This window comes from Nuphar pumila, chromosome 13, assembly GCF_984573655.1.
Source record: "Nuphar pumila chromosome 13, dmNupPumi1.hap1.1, whole genome shotgun sequence".
Taxonomy (NCBI): Eukaryota; Viridiplantae; Streptophyta; class Magnoliopsida; order Nymphaeales; family Nymphaeaceae; genus Nuphar; species Nuphar pumila.
The window spans coordinates 80865444-80888326 of NC_143261.1; the positions used below are offsets into that span (position 1 = coordinate 80865444).

Consider the following 22883-nt stretch of genomic DNA (forward strand, 5'->3'; position numbering starts at 1 on the left):
ATTATTTGGGGAATCGCCCATAGGTGACATTGGGTTACCTCATTCTGTAAGAATTGGTTGTTAAAACTGACCTAATGGCTGGAACCACCTTTGTGAAGCCCATTAGATTCAGGAAATCGACCTACTGCGAGAGGTGGATTTAGAACATTATGCCAAGTGCATTCAGTTTGTCGGAAGAGACTGCCAAAATCTGGTAACAATTTGTGTTGAGCAAAATTTTGATGAAAATCATCTGTCATAAAAACCCTGTTAAATCCCGGCTGCCATTGGAATGATATTGTTATTTGAGAATATGTTGAATGTTCTATCCGGTGAATGTCAGCTTTTTGAATCTGATGTGAAGTTTAAGCGATCTGATTTTTGAATCAATGATCAGATATCTGTATCCGATTCTTGCCACTTTTTTCTGTTGACATCGGAACTCAAGCAGTTGGCCTATTTATCTTTCGATGAACCGTTGATTCATGGACCGACTGAATTTCAAATTTATTATTGATTAAGTGTTGATCGTTTCAATGTCTGAAATTCATCTATCAAAATTTCCTTCTGATCCACTAAACAAACAGAGTTGGATCTGTTACATTGGACCTTGATCATAAGCATGTTAAGCAAGTCATCATAAGCACTGAGTATTGCCTGGCGCTTTTACTTGTCTTGTCTAAACCGTTGCTGAGTTTCGCCAGGGGAGTTTCGTTTATGCCTGCAACAAGGAATACAGATGTATTAGATTCCCTGTAATATGTATCTGGATTTCAAAGAAGACAATAAATGCTTTGAATGGCTGTACATTATTTCGGCAATGCTTCATGTTGCTACAGTCACTTGCGGTAAGGCTCAATATTGCTGTGTTGCTACTTACAGCCTGACCCTTGTGATTCATAATGATATCACCATAGCAGCTTCCCTATACTGTAAAGCAAATGCCCTCTTAGCATGATATCATTAACACTATCACACAACTTCACTTGTTATCCCTTCTTATTTATATATCAATTCAATATATATGACTGTATTGCATTAAATAATATATATATATATATATATATATATATATATATATATATATATATATATATATATATATATATATATATATAATTCAGGTATATACCTTCCATCATACTGTCTTAAAGACTCCATCAAGATATCTCTTGTGATGTGTTGTCCCTTGTTTAGGCTAACTCTTGTTTTGCAGGATTTCTTCTTTGATTTAGAAAGCTTTGACATTTTCAGATTCAGTTCAAATAATGTAATAAGTAGATATTAATGAAGAATTCTATCTTTCCTGTTTTAGATAGAATGAATGAGCATTGTAAATATCCTAAATTGCTTGTTTTTATGCTTTTTACCTTTATTTTCCAAAATCTCACGATGGTGAAACACGAATGGCACATGCACCATTTCGTAAGAGATAATTAAATCCTAAGTTTATGATTTACATCAATGGCCATAGTCAGGATGTAAACAAAACTTAGGATTTTTATCTTTTATAAGATAACATTGGGTCCACACTTGATCAGTTTCAAAAATCATCATATTTTCAAATATTTCTTTCTTTTATTAGAGTTTAACTTAGAATTGGCTCAAAATATATACCAATGGCCATAGTCAGGGTATATTGAGAGTTAATTTCATTTTAAACTCTATAAAAGCACAAAATATGTTTTATTATTCACCTGAATTTAAATATAGATTATTATATAATACATTCGATGACCATAGTCAAGGATGTATTATGTTCTCAATCTTATTTCAATTCATGTAAAGAATGAAATACGATTCTCAAAATCCAATTTCAAAATTTAAATTCATTCATCATTTAGGATAGAACTGCATCATATTTTCAAAATTCTTTTTTAAAATCCAAGTGATCTCAAATATCCTTCTTCAATCTCTATTTCAATTCATTCTTCTATCTTATTTCAAAGATTTAGATTTCAATTTCAAAGTCCAATTTGACTTTGAGATTTCAAAAATTCAATTTTATATTCAAAAATTCCAATTCAAATCAGATTTCAAAGTTCAATTTGACTTTGAAATTCCAAAATTCATCTTATATTCAAAACTCCAATCAAATTCAAAATTCAATTTAAAACTTTGAAATTTCTGATTCATCTTCTGGTTCCAAATTCAAACTTCAAATTCAAAATCTAGATTGACTTTGAAATTCATTTGTATATTCAAGATTCAAAATTCTAAATTTCATTTTCCAAGTCTAATTCAAACTTGGAAATTTTTTATTCATCCTCTGGATTTAAAAAACTCCAAATCCATTTTAGGATCCAGGATTCAACTTTCATATTGGATCTCAGACTTCAGATCCAATTCCACTTTAGGATCCAGAATCCAATTTCACTTTAGATCTCAGACTTCAGATTAAATTCCATTTTTAGGATCCAGAATCCAATTCCATCTAGGATCTCAGACTTCAGATCCAAATCCATTTTAGGATCCAGAACCCAATTTCATCTTGGATCTCAGACTTCAAGATCCAAATCCATTTTAGGATCCAGAATCCACTTCCACTTTGATCTCAGACTTCAGATCCAAACCCATTTTAGGAGCCAGAATTCAATTCCATCTTGGATCTCAGATCCAAAATCCATTTCAAATTTCAGATCCAATTCAGATTTCAGATTCAAAGATCCAGACTTTGGATTCGAATTTCATCTTGAAATCCAGATTTCAAATCAAGTTCTATTTTCAATTCCAACTTTCAAAAACCAATTCCATTTCATTTCCAGATTTCAAAATCCACTTACAGATCATATCTGGATTTCTTAAATTCATTTCTATACCATTTGGATATCTCAGATCCATTCTAAATTTCAAACTTCAAAATCTAAATTCAATTCCATCTCAAGTATTCATTTCCTTTCCTAAATTCAAGTTCAAATTCAAAGTCCATTTTCGACTTTAAAACTTCATTTCCTTTCATTTTAAAGCTTCAAGTCATTCTTTCTCAAAATCAAGATTTATTCTTCCAACTCTGATTTACTTCAAAAACTTAGAACTTCTCTGATTTATCTCAAGTTCTAAGTTAGATTCAATCATTTCTTCACTCCTTTACCAAGTTCATCTCAGAATACTTGGAAATTTTCAAAACATCTTTCAAGAGAGCATACATCCTTGCATTGCACAAACATGATTCTTTGTGCATTTAGATCTTTAGGATAAATTCTTAGATAATATTTAGGCAAAGCAAAAGGCATAAATTCGATCCTTGGTTTGATTACCCCTGGTAAAGGCGCCATGAACGGTCGAACCTTGTACCGACGAGCGAATCCCGTCTCTCCATTTTCCCGCAATATATTTCAAAACAGAGGCGAGTAATTTTCTAAATATTTTCAAATCAAGGTCAAGTGAGACCGCGCAAAAGAATTCCTCTTCTCTCTTATTTCCTTTTCTCTTCTCTCTTCTTTTCTCTCTTTTATTTTTCTCCCTTCAAAAAAGAGGAAAATAGAGGTTGAAAAAGGAAAAGAGAAGGAAGAGAGAGAAACCACAAGAGAGGAAAATTTTTGCGATGATCACACATATGCAAATTGGGCAAGTGATGTTGATACCTGCATATCTACTTCAGGCTTTTATTTTAGTCTTGGTTCAAGTGTTGTCTCATGGTGCAGTAAGAAGCAACCTACAGTTGCACCTTCTTCTATAGACGCTAAATATAGAGCAACTATGGCAGTCGACATGGCTTATGCATCTTTTTGCTGATCTTAAACAAAAAACAATTTTTCTTGTCTTACTTAAATGTGATAATAAGAGTGCTATTTAGCTTGCATATAATCCAGTATTTCATGTTAGGATGAAACACATTGAGATTGAGCATCACTTCATCTAAAAGTTGATTTGGTTCCAATTTCTTCACCTAACTGAACGAGTTGCTGATATCTTAAAAAAAACCATTGGCAATGATTGAGTTTGAGAAGTTGCATGGTGAATTCGACATTGCAAGTCTAGAGTCAACACAAGGAGAAGTATTGAAGTTTAGTGTTGATTGAGTCTTTGATCATGTTTATTTTTGTCTTAGTTTGAATCCTAATTGGTTTGGGTAATTTTGGTATTTTTGTTTTTAATGGTAGTTGAGTCATTATAAGAGTTTAAGTAGAGAATAGTCAATTGTTACGTAGGAGTGATATGAAACCATGCAAGTCTTTTCTAACAGGCAGACATATGCTTTGTTGACTTCTACTTAGTGTAATAAGCCTTCATTATAAACAGGAGCCTATACTTAGGGTAATAAGTGTGCTTATGATGGTTATGATTTAATGAAAATTGAATTTTTGGATTGAAGGTGATCCCTCTTTCCTTCTCTCTCATATTTTCTCCCAAGTCCCTCTTATTTTTGCATAATTGCATTAGAGGCTGCTCTTGTATATTATTCAATAGCAAAAACGGTCTTCCTTGAGACACCTAATAATTTAAAGAAAAAAAGGGTAAAATTATGATTTGTTACATTTAACCAACAATAGTCAAGGCTTAATTTTAATTAATCGGATGGAAACTATTAGAGGATGTTATCTGAGTAATATTTCAAAAGGTTAGGTGCCTGTTTTAAAAGTTTGAATAATGAGTTATATGTAATTTCACCATAAGTTAAGTGTCTATTTGTAAATTTCCCAATCTTTAGTTTAGATTTCTCTTGAGGTGACTTGAAATTCGCCAATTGACATGACATATAAAATGAATCATTTTTCACAAAGATGCACTGATGGTCTCTCTCTTCATGTCTCTGGTAACACAAGTGGACACGCCGACATGGACACTAACTCATACAGACATTTTTTTTATATTATTTAGTATTTTGAATGTTTTAAAGTATCATTTCAATACAAAATGTATTTTTGACATTAAAATATCAAAAAAATATTTTTTTGTTGATTGAAAAAATTTAAAAAGTTTGTACCCTTGTATCATAATTTCTTGAGTACACGTGTCTTTGTGACCTAGTCTCTCATTCACATAATGTTGTTTCTGATATTCAATTCTTTAAGCAGAGCAAAGGCCATATTCAGGGTACTAGATTATATTAAAGGCTGAAGTTCCTTAAAAAAAAAATCGGTGGCAATTTTAAATGTGGAAACTGCAAATTGTGGGACCTTTTGCAACATGTCAGCACATGCACGCAAGTTGTGAAATTATACAATCTTTTCAATTGGATTTGTAAAAACGCAAGGATTATAAGATTATGAAACTTGCACATGCAAATTTGTAGTGGCCTTGCTGAAGAGCCTCTTAATGAAGCCATGCATAATTGCTACCTAGAAAAGGTTCATGTGAGCTCAAGCCCACCCTGTGAAATGAGTTTAGAGGAGGCCTAGACTTGGACATGAGTCACACTAACTTATGAACTTGCTTCGCACATGTCTTGCTAGGTCTCTTCCATTTCTCATGCATGTTGGCAATGCATGATCCAACCCTACCATAGGAAATCTTCAAGCCTTTCTACTAGTCCTTTGTCATAGATATTGTCGAGAAAAAACTTACATTTCTGATGCATGGTTCTTTCAAGATGACACATTTTTTTTTGAAAGGCAAGCTGGGGTTAGGCAGACCCTAGCAATTATACAACGATACCATTGGGATTTGAACTTGCAACATCCCAACATAAGGTGACGTGCACTAGCTGCTCCTACCAGACAAGTGGACCGCCACCCCCCGTTGGTTCTCCGAAAATGACATATGGTTATACACATTAGATTAAGTTATCACTCTCATTTTAAGATCCTAAAACACTCAGGGCCTATTAAATTATATGAAACAATATGGCATGTACCAATTTGAGTAGCACTATAAAAAATATATTGAAGTAGGGTTAGGAGAACACTTTAACATACTTTCTGATTGGCATACTTGTTGAAAAAAATTACTCAGTGGAGTGTGGCAATTGAGCTTGAATCAGGTAGGTTGAGACACACACGTTAGATGCACTATCTTTCAAAGGACAGTTCATCTCTTCTGAGGGGGGGAAGAAAGGGTGAAAGAGGGAGCTTAGGCAGCGGCCCTGACTTTGGTTTCTCTCCTCCTCATTCAGAAGGGATGATCACTTGTAATAGTTGCTCCACTTAAGATCAAGTTCTTGGTGCAATGAGTATTTATGCAACTTCACACATAGGATACAATTGAGCTTTAGCCTACTCATCAAGATCGGCCTACGCTCTACACTAGGTGAGAATGCACAACTCGACATGAACTACCTTGAATAACCTCTTGACTCACTTAGAACTAAGCACACCCTAAGCTCTACACGATAAACTCTTGACTGTGTTTGCCTAAACTCACTACCGAGAGTGAGCGAGCAAGGAGCACATAGAGAAGAGATTAAGAGAGAAATGAAGAGAGTGCGAGAGAATTGAGGTATATATAGGCCCTAGCCCTAACAATTAATAATAAATGGCCTAGGTTGGCCAAGTGGCTAGTCAAGAAAGGAGTACTGGCTAGAAGAGGTCAATGGATAAAAGGGTAATATTTTGATTTGAAACAATCTTATAATGGTCAAGAAAGTCAGGAAACCAGATCGCAGGATATGTTAGACAAGTTCATATCAAGTTCAAAGAGTAGGTTGAATGAGTCTTGGAGTAGCTAGTGCACGTCACCTTGTATTGGGAAGTTGCAGGTTGAAAATTCAACAATATAATTGTATTTGTAGGGGTCTGCCAAACCCCAGCTTGCCTTTAAAAAAAAAAGAATTCAAGAACAAAAAAATAGATCAAAGTCCAAGGATTACCAAGACCAAATCAAACCAAACAGAGCCAAGCTAAAACCCAAATCTAAAGCCAAAGGCAAATTCTAAAGTCCAAAGTTAAAAGTTAAAAATTCTAAGTTCAAAGTTCAAATTTTAATTGACAATGCCCCTATTGGGCAAAAAAGGGTAACACTCTAGTCCAAAATGATCTTACCGAGGTCAAGAAAGTCCAAAAACTAGGTCGGGGTTAATGGTCAATTATAAGAAGTGCATTATGAACTGTTTGACCATAAATGCACCATGCAAAAGGACGTTGGACAAGTTCATGTCAAGTTGAAAGGGCTTAACAGATAGGTTGACCGAGTCTTTATCTAAAAATGGATGGTCAAAGCTTATACAATAGATCGATCTTAATCTTGCAGATAAAAATGTCTCAAGAGCCAAAAAATAGGTCACAGTCTAAAGATGACAATGACCAAGCCAAGCCAAGCCAAAACCCAAATCCAAAGCCAAATTCCAAAGTCCAAAATTTAAAGTTTAATCAACAATGCCCTCAACGAGCCTTGCCTATAAATGCAACTCTACACTATCTAAGACTAAACTTTTGAAAGAATTGAAAAACTCTCTTAGTTAAATGTAGAGAAATGAGTAGGCAAAATTATGATCTAACCCAATAATTTTGAGACAAAACCCTAACAACACTCATGCATTTTGAGTAACAGTTTTTTTTTTGTTATGAGAGATAAATCACCTTGCTCACCAAATCCATTAGTATAAACCCTAGGTTCCCCTTGCCCACTAGGAGGCCTATGCGGCTTCCACCTTGCGAACACCCTGTCAATTTGGTGGCATTGATGAGTCAGCTTGCATTTTGAGTAACAGTTTATATTTTTGAGCAAAAGTTTCAATACCAATACCATACAATTTCGTAGTACTCGTGCCCATTTTCCGACACACACACACACACACACACACACATATATATATATATATATATATATATATATATATATAGAGAGAGAGAGAGAGAGAGAGAGAGAGAGAGAGAGAATAAATATTAAAAACTAGTGTGTGAGGGTGATGTGCTGTAAAATCTGTCAAAATGAAAAAGCTAAGGGTTAAAACCTTTTTGTGATAGAAAAGGATCTCTTTACTAATTCATATCCGTTCATTCTGGGTATGAGGGCATTCATGTCGGTCCTCCCTCACTTTCCTTTAAAAATCCAATCAATCCAACTAACGAACTGAAAGGAACAGAAGGTGAACGATGGCGATCTGAAGAGGGCCTCAATTGGAGGCCAAGGGAATAAAAATGCATGCCCCTTACTTTTCCATCAAATAATTGGAAAGCAAAGATGCCCTTGATCTTGCTTTTTTTTTTCTCTACAGTTTGGTTTTATTGTTTCTTAGAGAGAGAGAGAGAATAAGAGTTCATAGAGAGAGAAAAAGAGGATGTGGATCACATGAAAGGGAAGGCACATCACACTTGATTGTGAGGTGGATGGCTTGGATATTCCCCATTCTTTATTTTTAAAAGGGTTTAGGGAGAAAAGGGACACCAACTTTTGCCTAGGTTCCAAATATTCTTAAAGATTTGGATTCCCACAGGAGAAGGACCCAGAATCCTAAAGAAAATTTTTACTAGAAAATCATTAACTAGTGGTATATATGCAAATCATTTGAGCAAGAGCTTTTCATAATGAAACACACCAGGGTTGGAAATGAGATCAGTTCGTGGCTTCGTCATAAAAAGCTAGTTCAAATAATGAAAGAAGTCCGGCAATCTGAACACAGATAACGAGTGTTTAGCTGGCCAGGCTTGTTAACTAGTAATGAAGGGATAACATTTACTACCCTCGTGGGTAAGGAACCCCTTAGTTAGAACTTAGGGAGAGGTTGTTTTGAACAAATCTCACTAGTAATGAATATTCGGCTCGACTCGGCGCGTGTAGGCGGATAACATTTGCTACCCTTGTGGGTAAGAAACCCCCTAGTTAGAATTCATAGAGGAATGTTGTTTTGACCAAATCTAACCTCATGGATGTGTTCAATAGTAGGAATCAACCTTTGGATTATAGTTTTTCAATGTAAAAATATATTTTATTGATGCTTGAAAATTTGGTACATTGTAGGTTGTTGATTTTCTTAACCCTTATAAAATCTGACATAAAAGTCTAAAACAATATGATCCAAAGGTCAGTTTTTGCTGAACTTAATATGTAGGTCACATCTGGGAGGGTGAAAAAATACAAATATGGCATTTTTTCACTAGGGGGTTTCTTACCCACGAGGGTAGCAAACATTACCCCAGTAATGAAAATATTTTATATATACTTTGTCATGAAATATGGATGGTTGATGTGTCTGACTTGCATAAGTTTAAATCCTGAAACTTTGAAATCGATGTATTCGTTTTGTAAATGTACCAATCTGAGCTTGGCGTAGTAAGTTCAGAGTTTAATTTCTGTACTTTTAATTTTAAAAAATGTTGCCTTGTGCTTTACAAGCCAGCTTGAGATCTGCTTGTTTAACTCGGGCTTTGCTCACCAGAAAAAGGAGTTGGGTTTGAACACCTTTGCTCTGTTTGTTAGGCTTTTTTTTTTTTCACAGAGAGCTGGGTTTAAGCAGACCCTTACCAGTTATGCAACCATATACCATTGGATTCGAACTTGAAACGTTCCAACACAAGGTGACGTGCAGTAACTGCTCAGACAAGCGAGGCCCCTGTTGGTGTTTTGTTCTGCTTGTTTACCAGTCCCATCCACCACCAATAATGCTTAAAAATCTTCAAATAAAGGGAAAGGTAGTTTTGTTTTGTTCTATATTTTTTTTTGGGACCCTCATTTCAAAGCTCAAAGTGTTGTCCCAAAGTTAAATCAATCATGCACATGATCTTTCAAGGATAGAACATAACCAACCAAGGAGATTTAGGGTTTGAGAAAGACAATGTCATGATTTGACGTTACAAAATGGAAAGCTGTACGTGAAAATTCTATAATTTTATTTTGTTTTATAACAGAGGAGAACCATTAATATTTTCTTTTGCTATAGAAAGGTACAATCAGTTGAATCATGCCTTGTTCGCAGAGTCCATGAGCATAAAACTCTAATCTGTTTGCAGCATCCATCAGCCTAAAGACTCTAGATCTTTCTTGCCCCACAAAGAATACCAGTTTCAATCTTGTGCTGAACAACTGGTTTAGAACTTGTGATGCCCCCATCAACTTAAAATGTCATAAACTGCCGATCCGGCCCGCCATGGGTCGGGTTTGGGTCAAGGTTTTAGGCCCTAGTCCATTAGCTACCGGACCGAAATCTGGCCTCTTATATACGTGGGCTGGGTCTGGGTTCACCCAATGGGCCTAATATATTTATTATTTTTTTAATAATAGAAATTTTTAGTGAAAGATGATACAGATTCAGACTTTTAGTGAAGGATGGTTAATTGGTTTTGGTTTGTAGTTTTAATTAGAATAACTGCAATCATTTTTAAATAATTTTTTTTTTTTTTTGTTTAGGTTATGCTGCATAATGTGTGTTAAAGCATATAAGAAACCATGTTGTGTGGCATAGGAGGACTATAATTCATGATAGTGTTTTATGTTATTTTGAAAAATAGATGTCTATTTATTAGTTCAAATGTTATGCCATAGAAGAAATATCGTTATGAACTTTTGATTTGGATACTTTGAACATTATCATATGTGAAATTTTGAATTTTGTGTTTTTTCATTTATTTTATTTTTTTGGTATTCTAAAAATTAATTTATTAATTATATTAAAAAAAACCTACAAATGGGTTTGGGCTGGGCCCATTTCGCTCCACATTGGCCCATTGGGCCGAGTGATGAGCTGCCCCTCAAACTCGAGCCTGTTAGGAACCAGGCCAATAACCGGCCCATTAGTAAACAAACCAGGGCACACTTAAAGCCCAGTGGGCAGAGCTCGAAACGGGCCCGACCGGCCCGGCCTGATGCTCACCCCTACCTACAAAAATTATTTTCTTCTTCTTATATTAATTGTATGTTTTTTAAAAATGGGTCAATGTTTGTTGCCCTCATGCGCTATGTCACAAAGACATGGCTAAAGGGACACTAATACACTATTTTATGCAATTTTTTTTATTAAGAATAGTATACAAGGGGCCACCACATGGAGGTAAGTTGGAGTATCCCCATGACATAGTTAATGGGTAAGAAACCCTCTAGTAAAAAACTGAAATATTTTTTGAAAAATGATCGCACTTTATGGCAAAAATGATGCATTTTCCAATAAACCTTATAATTTTTGAAAATTTGCCTGATGTCTAAATTTGTAAATGACTGACTTTATTTTAACCTTCGCACAAGCAAATTTTTTGAAGTTCATGCGACATATCGGTACATTCTTTGGGTATCATACCCTCACTGTAATTGAAACCTAGAAACTTCACAAATATTTTACTAAATTCGTATATATATAGTATGAAGTTTGCATAGGATTGTGCATATCTCATTTAAGCAACTAATCCTCAAAGAGATCCATAAATAAGTGGTGATCTACGCATATCATATGTTGCAAAGTTCTATAAAATTCGCATGCTCATTGAATATTATATAAAGTTATTTTTGTTTATTTTATTTTTTTATTGTTTGTTTTTAAAAAGAACTATAACCCTTTTCTCCCTAGAACCCTCAACATTTTTCCTCTTCTCTTGTGGTGATTTTTGTGATTTTTTTATTGCATTTCGATGAGGTGGTGGTATATATCCTTCACATCGACTTTCCAAGTTAGGTCAAAAAGTGATTTCCATAGTCCCTTGCATATTTGTGTTATTTCATTCTGAACCTTTTATTTTGTTTGTAGATATGATCATTTAATAGCCTCATGTGTATTCCTGTTTGGTTGTTGTTGTAGATATTTTTTGTATGTTTATCTATGTTTTATATAATATTTGTCACCGAATTTAATGTTTAATGTTTACTATGTTTAGATTTTTTTTACAGTATGTTGGATGCTTTGCAAAATGTATATTTGTTAAGAGATATTTAATAAATTTTTTATTTGCTTCTTTGTATTTATCTAGTATTTTTTAATGAACTGCTACAATGTTTTATATCTTCTATGTATATCTTAGGTAGTTCACAATAAATACTTATAAATATAAAAGACAATATAGCAACAGGAAGGGATCCAAACTCCCATCCCTACCACTAAGCAAGGACCCAGTTGTGGTGCATGAGGTATAATCAATGTCCCGAGTCATGTGTGTATACAACCCGTGGTATAATTTTATGTATATATTTATATTCATTTTTCAATTTGTGATGAGAACTATCGTTTAAAAACTCATAGTGTTGACCTAGCGACTTGATTGACTTGGCCCAGATCACCTAGTCATTGGGTCAAAAAATGTGTTGAAGTTGTTTTTTACAAAACTCGACCAAGTCTTGGGTGAGTCAGTCGAGTCATGGGCGAGTCATGCATATATATAGATATATAATATATATTATATACAATTATATATATTATATGAAATATAACATAAATATTATATAAAAATATGGTTATATAGGTATTAATAAAAGTATACATTAAATATATTATAAAATATCATATAATGCATATTATATATAATATATTGGTAAAATACTATAAAATATAGATAGTATATACATATATTTATATATTTTATATAAAATATAAAGTTAACATGACTCAGTCGAGTCATCGAGTTGACCCGAACAAGTCACGAGTCATTCAAGGATGAGCCGAGTGACAAGTCTCTAGGTTTTAAAATTATGATGAGAATATGCTATTAACACATAAAGCAAAGGGTAGAAGACACCAGAATCGAAAGAGCATAAATTTTATGAAGAAACTTTGTCGGTAAGTGACACAAGTATTAGGTTTGCACATTTGTTTATTTGTTCCTTTATTACGGTTGCATGTACACTCATTTGAATTTAACAAAAATGTATCACATATTGATCATATGTAGCATCTAGTAAGATTCATAGAAAACTCAAAGTGGCTCACAAGAAGGACATAACAGATGGAACATAACTGTGAAAAACTATTTGCCTTATCCAATATTTATTTGTGAGTCTCGAAAGCGAGGTTTCTGATGTTTTTCTACCGACTAATAGAAACTAACTGGTAAATATTAATTGTTAACAACGAATGGTCAAAACTAAATGGATGCAAGATTGGACTCCTTCATGCTTGAAGACCGACCAATTATTATAGTGATATCATTTAAGGCCATGTAGTCAACATAGAACCTCTATGTACCATCCATCTTGTTCACCAAAAGCACCGACGATGAGAAATGACTCACACTAGGGCAGATGATTCCTTGGTCGAACATTTCTCCTATAAGTTTTTTTATCTCATCTTTTTGGGAGTGGGCATACCGATAGGGATGTACGTTCATGGGTCCCATACCCTCCTTCAAGGATATACGATGGTCTTGGGACCGTCTAGAGGACAACCTATGAGGCTCACCAAACACATCAAAAAATTCAGCCAACAAATCCATCATATTAGAAAAAATGTCCAAGGGGACCAGGAATTTTTTTATCTCTATCGCTTGGGCAGTGAGCAAGTAGGCACTTTGGGTGCCTCGTAGCAACTTTAATGCCCCCTTATGCTGCACTTTTTCCACTGCATAAGGTCTAACAGCAGAAAGTCTCACCTTCCCTCCATTCTTTTGAAAAAACATTTTCATATTAGAGAAGTCACAAGCTACTTTTCTCAAAGTTCGTAGTCAATGTATACAATAGAACAACATCTATAATATGAATGGGTAAAACATATAAGTCCACCAAAAATTTAACCCCTTGAAGCTGCAAACACACATCAGGATAGACCTCTAAACACTTGAGGTTAGTCCCGTTGCTAACCATAATATCAAAGGAAGTGTACTCCTTGAATTTGCACCCGATTTCTCAAACTATGTTCTCATGGATGAAATTATGAGTGCTACCAGTGTCGATGAGAACATTTGCCTCCCATGAGCTGAGGTGGTTATGGATCATGGAGTTGTGCGTTAAGATGTTCGAGAGCGCATAATAGGAGATGTTGTGTTAAGGCACTTACTTGCTATTTATCTCATCTGGTAGTTGATCATCTGATGATTCTTCAGCTTCAGAGTCCTATTCTACCACTTGGAAGATGTGAAAGCGCTTGCATGTGTGACCTTTGAACCACTTTGCGTTGCATTTGAAGCACAACCTCTTCTTGATGTGTTCCTCATGTTGTGCTTGTGAGATGGGCTCCACTTTAGGGGGCTGATGTCACCTCCTTGGATGAACCAGGCCTTGTTTGGCATCCCGAGGAATGGTTGCAGCCATCGATAGGTCGGTTCGACCTTATGTTTTGTAATATCTTTTGCTTCTCATCATGAAGCTTAGCCACCCTATAGGCCTCCTCTGGACTCCTCACGGTTGTGGCTAGGACCTTGATATAAAGATCTTCATGCAACCTACTGATATAAGACCTGAGCAAGGTCTCAATGTCGACTTAGGGCAAGAGTGTGCATAGATTCTCGAATTTCACTTGATACTCGTCCTAGCTGCCCTGTTGCTTGAGATTTTTGAGCTTTGTATGGTGATTCACCAATATCGTAAGTGAAAATTGCTCGTTAATATGCTTGATAAACTCCTTCCAAGAAGGCTTCTCATGTATGATGTCTAATCATTCGTACCATCAAAGGGCGTCACCTTCAAGGTGGGCAACCACTTCGGCAACACATACCTTAGAGCCACATTGTGACATATGAAAAAGTGTTTGAGTTTGAAAAATCACTCATGCATGTTCTCACAAGCAAAATAAGATACTTCAAATCCAGGTTTCTTACCCATGCCTCATGCAAAGTTATGAGGTGGCTCCTTGAGAATCAAGTCATTTGGTCCTTCTATGCACCCACGAGGTTTGCAATCAACTGCTTTGGTGGCCTGGTTGCCTCAGTGTGTTGAGTAGGAGGGCTCGATATGATCTATGAGGTCTGCAATCAATCACTCTATATGCTCCAAGTGGTTGCCCAACATACTCAAGAGGATCAAACTTGAGATTCTTGGATCATGGGACCTATGATACATATATTAGGGGTGCAGAACCTTGATGGACACAGTGAAAAACAAGTCTAAGGTTTCTCATAGTTGCAGATTGGACAAAATATTGAAAACAAGGTTAAACGATTAAATCGGGTAGGTGCAGTTTGAACTTGATAAGTGTTTCATGTGTGGTTTCGGTCCATAACTAAAGGGCCTGGTTCATGGGTTCTAGGGTCACCTAGGAATGTATATATGGGTTTGAGATATGTTTTAAACACAAAAAAATGTTGTTGATGATAATAGGTTATTATATTAGAGAATTCAGGTATTTTGGTTACCTAGCAGGATGCAGTTTTGGGTTTGGGGGCCTAAAAAATTAACAAAAGCTATTTTAGGGCTAATGAAAGGTTGTAAAGATACAAGGTATATAGCAGGCTGAGATAGAGTTTTCCATATTCTGAAACTCAAACACACGATCTGCATTGTGGAGATGTCACTCAGCTCGCCAATATAGCAAAAATGCACGATCCGGGACATTGGGAGAGTTCAGGCTCCAAAGAGGAATGCACATCCAACCTAGGGGGTCTGGTTCACTGGAAACCAGAGAGGTCGTGAGGGAGAAGAGAGAGAGATGGCTAGAGAGAGTGATTTTATGAATTGTAATTCCTTAATCAATGCATAAAAGAGAACCCCAGACCTCTATTTATAGATGAGAGGCCTGAGATAGAGTCCCTATTCAATCACCCTATCCTAAGTCATAAATAATCTTATTGAAAAATAAAAATTGAACAAAGACTCTAGAGTCCTTCCTCTTATAGGTCTCCTTCTCTAATAGGAATTTCTTAAAAGAACAAATCAACTAAGGACTCTTTCATAATTAATTAACTGAACTAATTACCTCTAATTAGCTTCTAGAATTGAGGAATTCCTTATAAGACTCTCCAACATGACATGCCCCCTTGGTAGACCTCACTCCTTAATTGGCTTGCCTCCTATGCTTGACACGTGTCCTGCTTCTTATTTTCTTGCTTTAGACTCTTGATCTTTGACTTGTCACCTATTAGAGAAGTCATGTGAGCTGCCATATCATAAACTTGAGACCAACATTGTGCTGGTCGACCTACATAGAGCTCCAAAGGTGGTGTCTGGATCTTGGGCATTAGATTTGAATCGACTGTCATATTCTGGATCGTAACAGAAATCCACATTATATTCATCTTTAATATTTGTGATGTATAAAAAAATTCACAAATTCGTCAACAAAATCCACATATAAAGAGCATATTCGCAATGACATGATTTGTGAAGTTAGTAATTTGCAGACTTTTTTTTTATAGTGTGAATTTCACAGAAATTCACAACATATTATTTGCACAAATGCTGACATATTTGCAGATCTCCTTAAAGAAGTTCACACTATATCTCATGAATTTCATAACAGAATGTTCGCACTATATCTTGCAAATTATATATATGTAAATTTAGTACGATATTTGTAAAGTTTCAAGGTTTCAGTTTAATAAGAGGTTTGCAAATTTTGTTATGCAACTTCATGAGGTCGACAAAACTAAATGTGTGAATCTACATTTAAGTGAGTGCTTGCTATAGCTGATGAGCTCACCGATATATTGCATGAACTTCAAAAAAATTGCTATGCAAAGTTTAAGATGGTCCTTTTAAAGCCGAACATTTGCGAATTTAGACATCGGGTGGATTTCAAAAACACATCATTTTTGTTAGACAATAGGGTCATTTTTTTAATATTTTTTTTATCTTTTTAACTTTTTTTGCACATCTAACCTTCCAGATATGATGTACATGTTTGGGTTTAGTAGAAATTGGTGTTTAAATCATGCTATTTCTATATGTTTGTAAGATTTTATAGGAGTTGAAAAATCAATGACCTATAATGTACCCACCTTTCAGCCTTCATAAAATCGGATTTTTATGTCAAAATTTTTCAATCTTAGAGAGTTGATTCTTGCTATTTTGACCATACTGAACACATTCATGGAGTTAGATTTGGTCAAAGCCTCACTATTGAGTTCCAAATAGAGGGTCCCTTACCAAAAAGGATAACAAATACTTTCGCCTTGAAAATTGACCATTCATATTTCGGACTTGAATGAGGAACAGTGATACAGTTCTGCTGATGAATAATGGTGTCATTTTCTCTTTTCTTATACAAGAATATTAGAGAAGAGAATCTTCTGGGCATGCCTAGAAAGCGCCAAAGCACATATATACGGACATTATGCCCGTCCGAATGGTGCTATGATAAGAGAACCTCATGAAGAATGCAGGAAAGGTGAATGGTCCAATTAATAAATAAGCAAAGTGGGAGTCTAAAGCAGAAGATAAAAGAGAATTTGTCATGTACAAATGCAATATACAAGATGCCCAACAAGGACTTCACACACCTGGCTAGGTGAGTCAGCCTAAAGCCTTTGGATATTCGGGAGGCCGAATCCGGTGCAATCACATTTAGCAACTGCAACGTGCCACCGCCCCAAAACATACTTCATCTGCTGTTGGGCACCACGTCTGAGAGAGGCTGTACAAACAGCAGATGACGGGTGATTAGGTGCAGCCGCAGCATTTGTGCAGTGTGATTGCACCTTGCCCCAATTCCATCTTTGGGGCGTAAGTTTCAAGATGGAAGCCAACAGACAACCATCCTTTGTTGAAAAGGGAGGGGGGGGATTGGAGTTTTACAGTGGGGATACTGAAATAGGGGCACACTTGATGTGGCACCTCTTGGCCCATAATGAGATCTGAACTGCAGCCGTGGTTTCTCCTTGTTGTATATATATATATATATATATATATATATATATATATATATATATATATATATATATATATATATATATATATATATATATATATATATATATATATATGAGAACAACTATGTTGTAGGAATGGAAAATCAGATATCTTGTGGTTAAATACGAAATTCCACAATTATCTGCAGGCAAAACAAGCAAATAATTGGCTACCAGCAAGTGAAGAAATCAATCTAGATAAAGACGTGATAAAGAGAGAACTTGAAATAGCAAGAACACCCCAAGGGTTTGAAAAGAAAAAATATAAGTGGAACCGATTTATTATCTTTCTTTTTCGATAATGGATTGGTAATTGAGAACCGATTTATTATCCTTCTTTTTCGATTGGTAGCGAAGAAATTAAACATGACAAATATGGAAAGCACCAAAGCTTGGTGAAGACAATATAGAAACAAAAGAAATAAATGAATGATAATATTCCACCAAAGAATTTCTAAAATGGAGCTGCAGTTAAAATCTCTCCTACCATGTAAGAGCACCATATCAAAAATATGCAGAAACCACAAAAAAATTGATGAAAACAAGCAAGCTATTGAGAAAGGGAGAGGAAAAACCAAGCTGAAAAGGGGAACAAACATGTGAAAAGAAATAGAAAAATAAAACAGACAAGTAGAACACGACATTGAAGGTAACCCACTGGCAGGTAATGGAAAATAGCAAACGAATGAAAGACAAAAAATGAAAGTTACACAAAAATCATGTGATAATAGGTAAAAAAAATCGGAATGTAAATGAGAAACTACTGCTAGAAAACATCCAGACCAAGGACGAGAACAGCAGCACTCTGCTAGCGGTAAACGTAGGTTCACAATAACCAACGGGGGCTTTGCTTGTCTCGTAGGAGCAGCTAGTGCACGCCACCTTGTATTGGGACGTTGCGGGTTCAAAACCCAATGGTATAGTTGTATAACTAGGAGAAAGACTAATCCCAGCTTGCCTTTCAGAAAAAAAAGTAGGTTCACAACAGAACAAAGAGAACCATGTGGCGTACTGAGAACAATGACAAAAGTGAACTACTAACTTTAATGCACACATTCTAGAAATGTGCAAAGCAGCAAAAAAGGTTGCAGCACATTGTTCACAAAGTTTTCAATGCAACATGCACAAAGAAAAGAAACAAACAAAAAGCTAGACGAACGTATGGTACAGTAGGTTGCAATGTGGAACAGGGAAAAAGATGATCATACTTATAACCCAAAACGCCCATGTCATTCCCCAGTCTTGCACAACCTTTCTTAATGCAAATCACTATCATACCATATATACCCACACAAGAAACTTAAAAGTAGTCTCTTTACAAGTACAAAAAACATACCCACACAAGAAACAGCACTTTCACACTGACAGAGACCCTATGCACTGATCACAAAGACTTAATCGACAATAAACCATACCAACAAAACCCTTACAATTCAGACTACCCCAAACTGAAAAATCCAAAGAGGCTGAGTATGCTAAAACTGCCTATTCTCGCAGAATCAGGAAGAACCATTTCTCCTGTCACCCCACAAAACCACCATATTTTGCTTCCTATTAAAACTTAGAGACCACACCATCACCACCACCAACAGCATTCCTGGGTTTCACCAAACAGATCAAAGGATTCTGCATCTCCAAAGACATGCGCAAACGTTCGGAGAGATCGAAGGCTGACGATCCTTCCTTAGGGAGCCACTCAAAATTCTGAAGCAATTGAGCTAGCCACAGATGAACACTGGTTAATCCCATGGCCTTCCCTGGACAAACCCGCCGGCCAGCCCCGAAAGGCGCCAACCTCAGGTCAGATCCGAAAACACTGACTTCCTCGCCTGCCATGAATCTCTCTGGATCAAATTCATCCGGCCTCTCCCAGATCTTCTCATCATGTGTGATGGCCCACATATTCACCATTGCCATTGTGCCTGCCGGAATCCGGTGGCCACCGACGTCAACATCATGGATAGCCAGCCTGGCCCAGGAGAGGAGGGGACCAGGTGGGTGCATTCTGAGTCCCTCCTTGACAATAGCTTGGAGGTACCTGAGCTTAGGCAGGTCCGAGTCGTCTACACCTCTGGCTCTGCCCACCACTGAGTCTAGCTCACACTGGGCTCGCCTCTGTATCTCAGGGTGCAGCACCATGCGAGCCAGGATCCACTCCAGCAGGATGGCCACTGTGTCCGTACCACGGAAGATCATCTCCTGTGGAGACAGAATATTTAGAGAGAGAGAGAGAGAGAGAATCTTCCCATAAAAAATACGAGAATCAAGTCTAATCTAATGGCAAACAGAAAAAAATAGGTTGTTTGCATTACAAAGAAGCCGCATTCTTTTAAGCTTGTATTGCCACACACAACACTAGGAAGCCACGTTTTGTCACTGTCTATTTGTTTCAAGCCACTTTCATGGGAAAATGCTGATCCGGGCAATAGATTTCTTTTCCTTAATTTCCCACCATGACAAACACCAAATCACCAGCGAAAAGGAAAAATAAATCCGTGGAAAGGGTTCAAAGTATAAGATGAGAGCTGCTTTAGGAAAGCAGCGAACATTGCATTGTGGAGCCCGCAGAAATGGCACGGGCACCTATGCGTTTCTGCAGACACTGCCACTTTCCACGCAATGCAAACGTGCCCAAAGAGAAATGACCTTTCCTTTCCATGGGAACTAAACAGAAATGGCAATCTTCTAGATCCACGCATCAAACATTTGCAAAACTTGGAAGGAAAAAAGTAAAACAAAGAATAAAGAATTAATGACAAGAGGACATAACGACAACCAACCAAGACACGAAACATGCAATCAAGCAATAACAACAATAATAATATTTTGAACAAAGGAAAAAAACGGCCAAGAAGGAAACCTTTTTTACACAAGACAATGTTTTCAATAGAAAACACGATATTTCAGCAAAAGCATGTGTCGAAGAAAGGCTATCCACTAAAAGCTTTGATCATATGTACTCTAACTGGTATCAAAACGTTGTTGCAAAATCATCGTTTTTCTCAAGGAATATTTGATGAAAGATGGTTCACACTACAATAAAAAGCCTACCAAGATGAAAATTACCTACCAAAAAAACGAACATGAAATAGAAAAAAATTAACCCTAAAACCTATCACTATTTGATATCAATGTTATTTTTAACCAAGACCCACGTAACAGAACGTACACTAACTATTAAAGGAGAATCTCCAACACAGAACCCATCACTTTCTCCTCAACTGTTCCATGAAAACAACGTTTCAAGAAACATCCAGCGAATAAGAATGAACCAAGCGAACCGATGCAAACCAAATCATTCCTTCACAAAGACAAAAGAAAAAAAAATACTTTTCTAACAAAACCCTCCCCTGCAGGAAACAAGAAAAAAAGTTATCACACAAAAAGCTACTCGTGGAAAATCACCCATCAAAATTTGAGCACGATTTATCCACAAAATCATCACTTAAACAAAATAATACCCACACCATTCAGAAAAGGAAAACATATAAAGAAATGCTTTACGTACCCAAAGAACAGCAATCATATCAGAATCAGACAGCCTATTCTCTCCCTCCAAACTGAGCAGAACATCCACAAAATCACCATTTTGCTCATCACCGTCTCCACCAATCTCCTTCATCCTCCTTTGCTCCCTATGCTCCTCTATGGTCTTTCCCACGAACTCGTTAACTCGGGACACCAGATTCCGGCAACGCTTCCTCACCCCCTGAAGATCCAACCACCTCAAGAAGGGAAGGTGATCACCCCAATTGAACACTCCCAGCAATTCATACCCTTCCTTCACCATATCTGTAAGTCGGTCGCCATCGCCGGAGAACTCGTAACTCCGACCAAAGACCGTCGCCATGACGTGGTTCAGAGACCCCAGGTGCAGAATTCTCTTCACCCTCACCTCACCACTGCAACTCATTGAGGCCAGAACCTGCGTCACCATCTTCTCGCCGAGGACCCGCCGGGCTCCGGCCGCGGAGTCGATCCTCCGGCGACTGAAGAGGTGCGAGGCGGCAATCCTGCGGAGCTTGCGCCAGTAGTCCCCGTACGGCGCGAACCCCATGGCTCTGTGGAAGAGGAGCTCGTAGGCGGACTCCTTCACCGGCCGGTTGGCGAAGGCCGGGCTGCAGAGGATCTCCTTGGCGGTTTCCGGCGAGCTTGAAATGACAACGCGAGTGAAGCCGAGGCTGAGGGCCATGAGGTCGACGGAACAGAGAGAGCGGGAGACGGCGGAGAGCCATCGGTGAGGGGTGGCGGAGGCCATGGCGGGGAGGCAGCCCAGGAATGGGAGGCCGACGGGACCGCGGAGGGCGGTGCGGCGGATGGACCAAGCGAGTCCGCCTGGTGGGAGGAGGACGGCGAGGACAGCGAGGGAGAAAAGGAGGATGAGGAAGAGGTGGGTGGGAAAGGAGAGAACAGAGGTGGTGAGGGATGCAGGGATAGCCAGGAGCCACCAGGTGGAGTCTGTAGCGGACATCATGGGGTTAGAGAGAGAGAGAGAGAGAGAGAGAGAGAGGTGCTGGTGGTGGTTTTCTGTGGAGGGATGGTGAGGATTGTGGGGGGGTTGGTTTCAAAGACGAAGGTTGAAAGAGAGCAGGAGAAGCTAGTTTGTGAAGTGCATGTTGCACGTAACGTCACCCTTAAATAGATTGAGAGAGAGAGAGAAAAGATGGATTAGTATTTAAATGCTCATATAGAGCGGAAAGGCGGTAACCTCATAAGGGTGTGAAAAAGCTTTAATCTCCCAAGAGATAGAACAATTTACCAATAAACTTTAAGAAAAAACTTTATTTTAGAAAGGTAAAAAATTAAAAGCTAAATTTAAAGAATTGAGATTTCATGGGAGCGAGACGAGAGAGAAAAAGAGTTACGGTCATATCGTAACTGAAGAACCGGTCATATTCCATCACCATCACCACCACCACCACCTCCACCTCCACCACCGAACATCTCGATCAGTTGATGGAGGTGTAGATAGGCCCAACCTTCAGTAAGATGTGTGATGGGGATTGAGTTGCTCCCCAATGCAAGAGGAGGTGGAGCCATGGGAGCGCGCATAAAGGGAGGAGGGCGCTTAAAAGTTAAATATTCACTGGTTAATTCACCAAGAGAGAGAAAAGAGCGGTTAATTTGCCGACCAAAGGGTTAAATCCGAGGGCTACTTTTCATTTTAGGGGGGTTTTGATTATTTTTTTTTCCCTTTTTACCGTCGATTAATGGTGGTGCTGCGCCAGCTGGGGTGGGCGCTTCGAGGGAGGGAAGAAGTCGTGGTGGGGCCCAGTTGGGCGGCTCGCAGGAGCGAGGACGGACTCTGACACGACGATCGAGCTCGCCGCCTTA

At 37.5% G+C, this 22883-nt stretch overlaps 1 protein-coding gene across 1 annotated transcript; it reads right to left on the reverse strand.

Annotated features, from left to right (window-relative positions):
• Window positions 1–18789: 18789 nt before the first annotated feature.
• On the reverse strand, window positions 18790–22141 carry LOC149818866 (cytochrome P450 78A5-like). The gene is made up of 2 exons (XM_089985236.1): window positions 21058–22141; window positions 18790–19748 (listed from the first exon to the last, which is right to left on the reverse strand). The coding sequence occupies exons 1-2, from the start codon at window positions 22021–22023 to the stop codon at window positions 19104–19106; spliced, it is 1611 nt and encodes a 536-aa protein (XP_089841362.1). The 5' UTR covers window positions 22024–22141; the 3' UTR covers window positions 18790–19103.
• Between the last annotated feature and the right edge of the window lie 742 nt (window positions 22142–22883).

Excerpts from the sequence above, each read along its gene's own strand:
- LOC149818866 (XM_089985236.1), bottom strand. The coding sequence starts at position 22,023 with ATGATGTCCGCTACAGACTCCACCTGGTGGCTCCTGGCTATCCCTGCA. Across the intron at positions 19,749-21,057 it reads ATATGATTGCTGTTCTTTGG|GAGATGATCTTCCGTGGTAC; the intron begins GTACGTAAAGCA and ends CTGTCTCCACAG.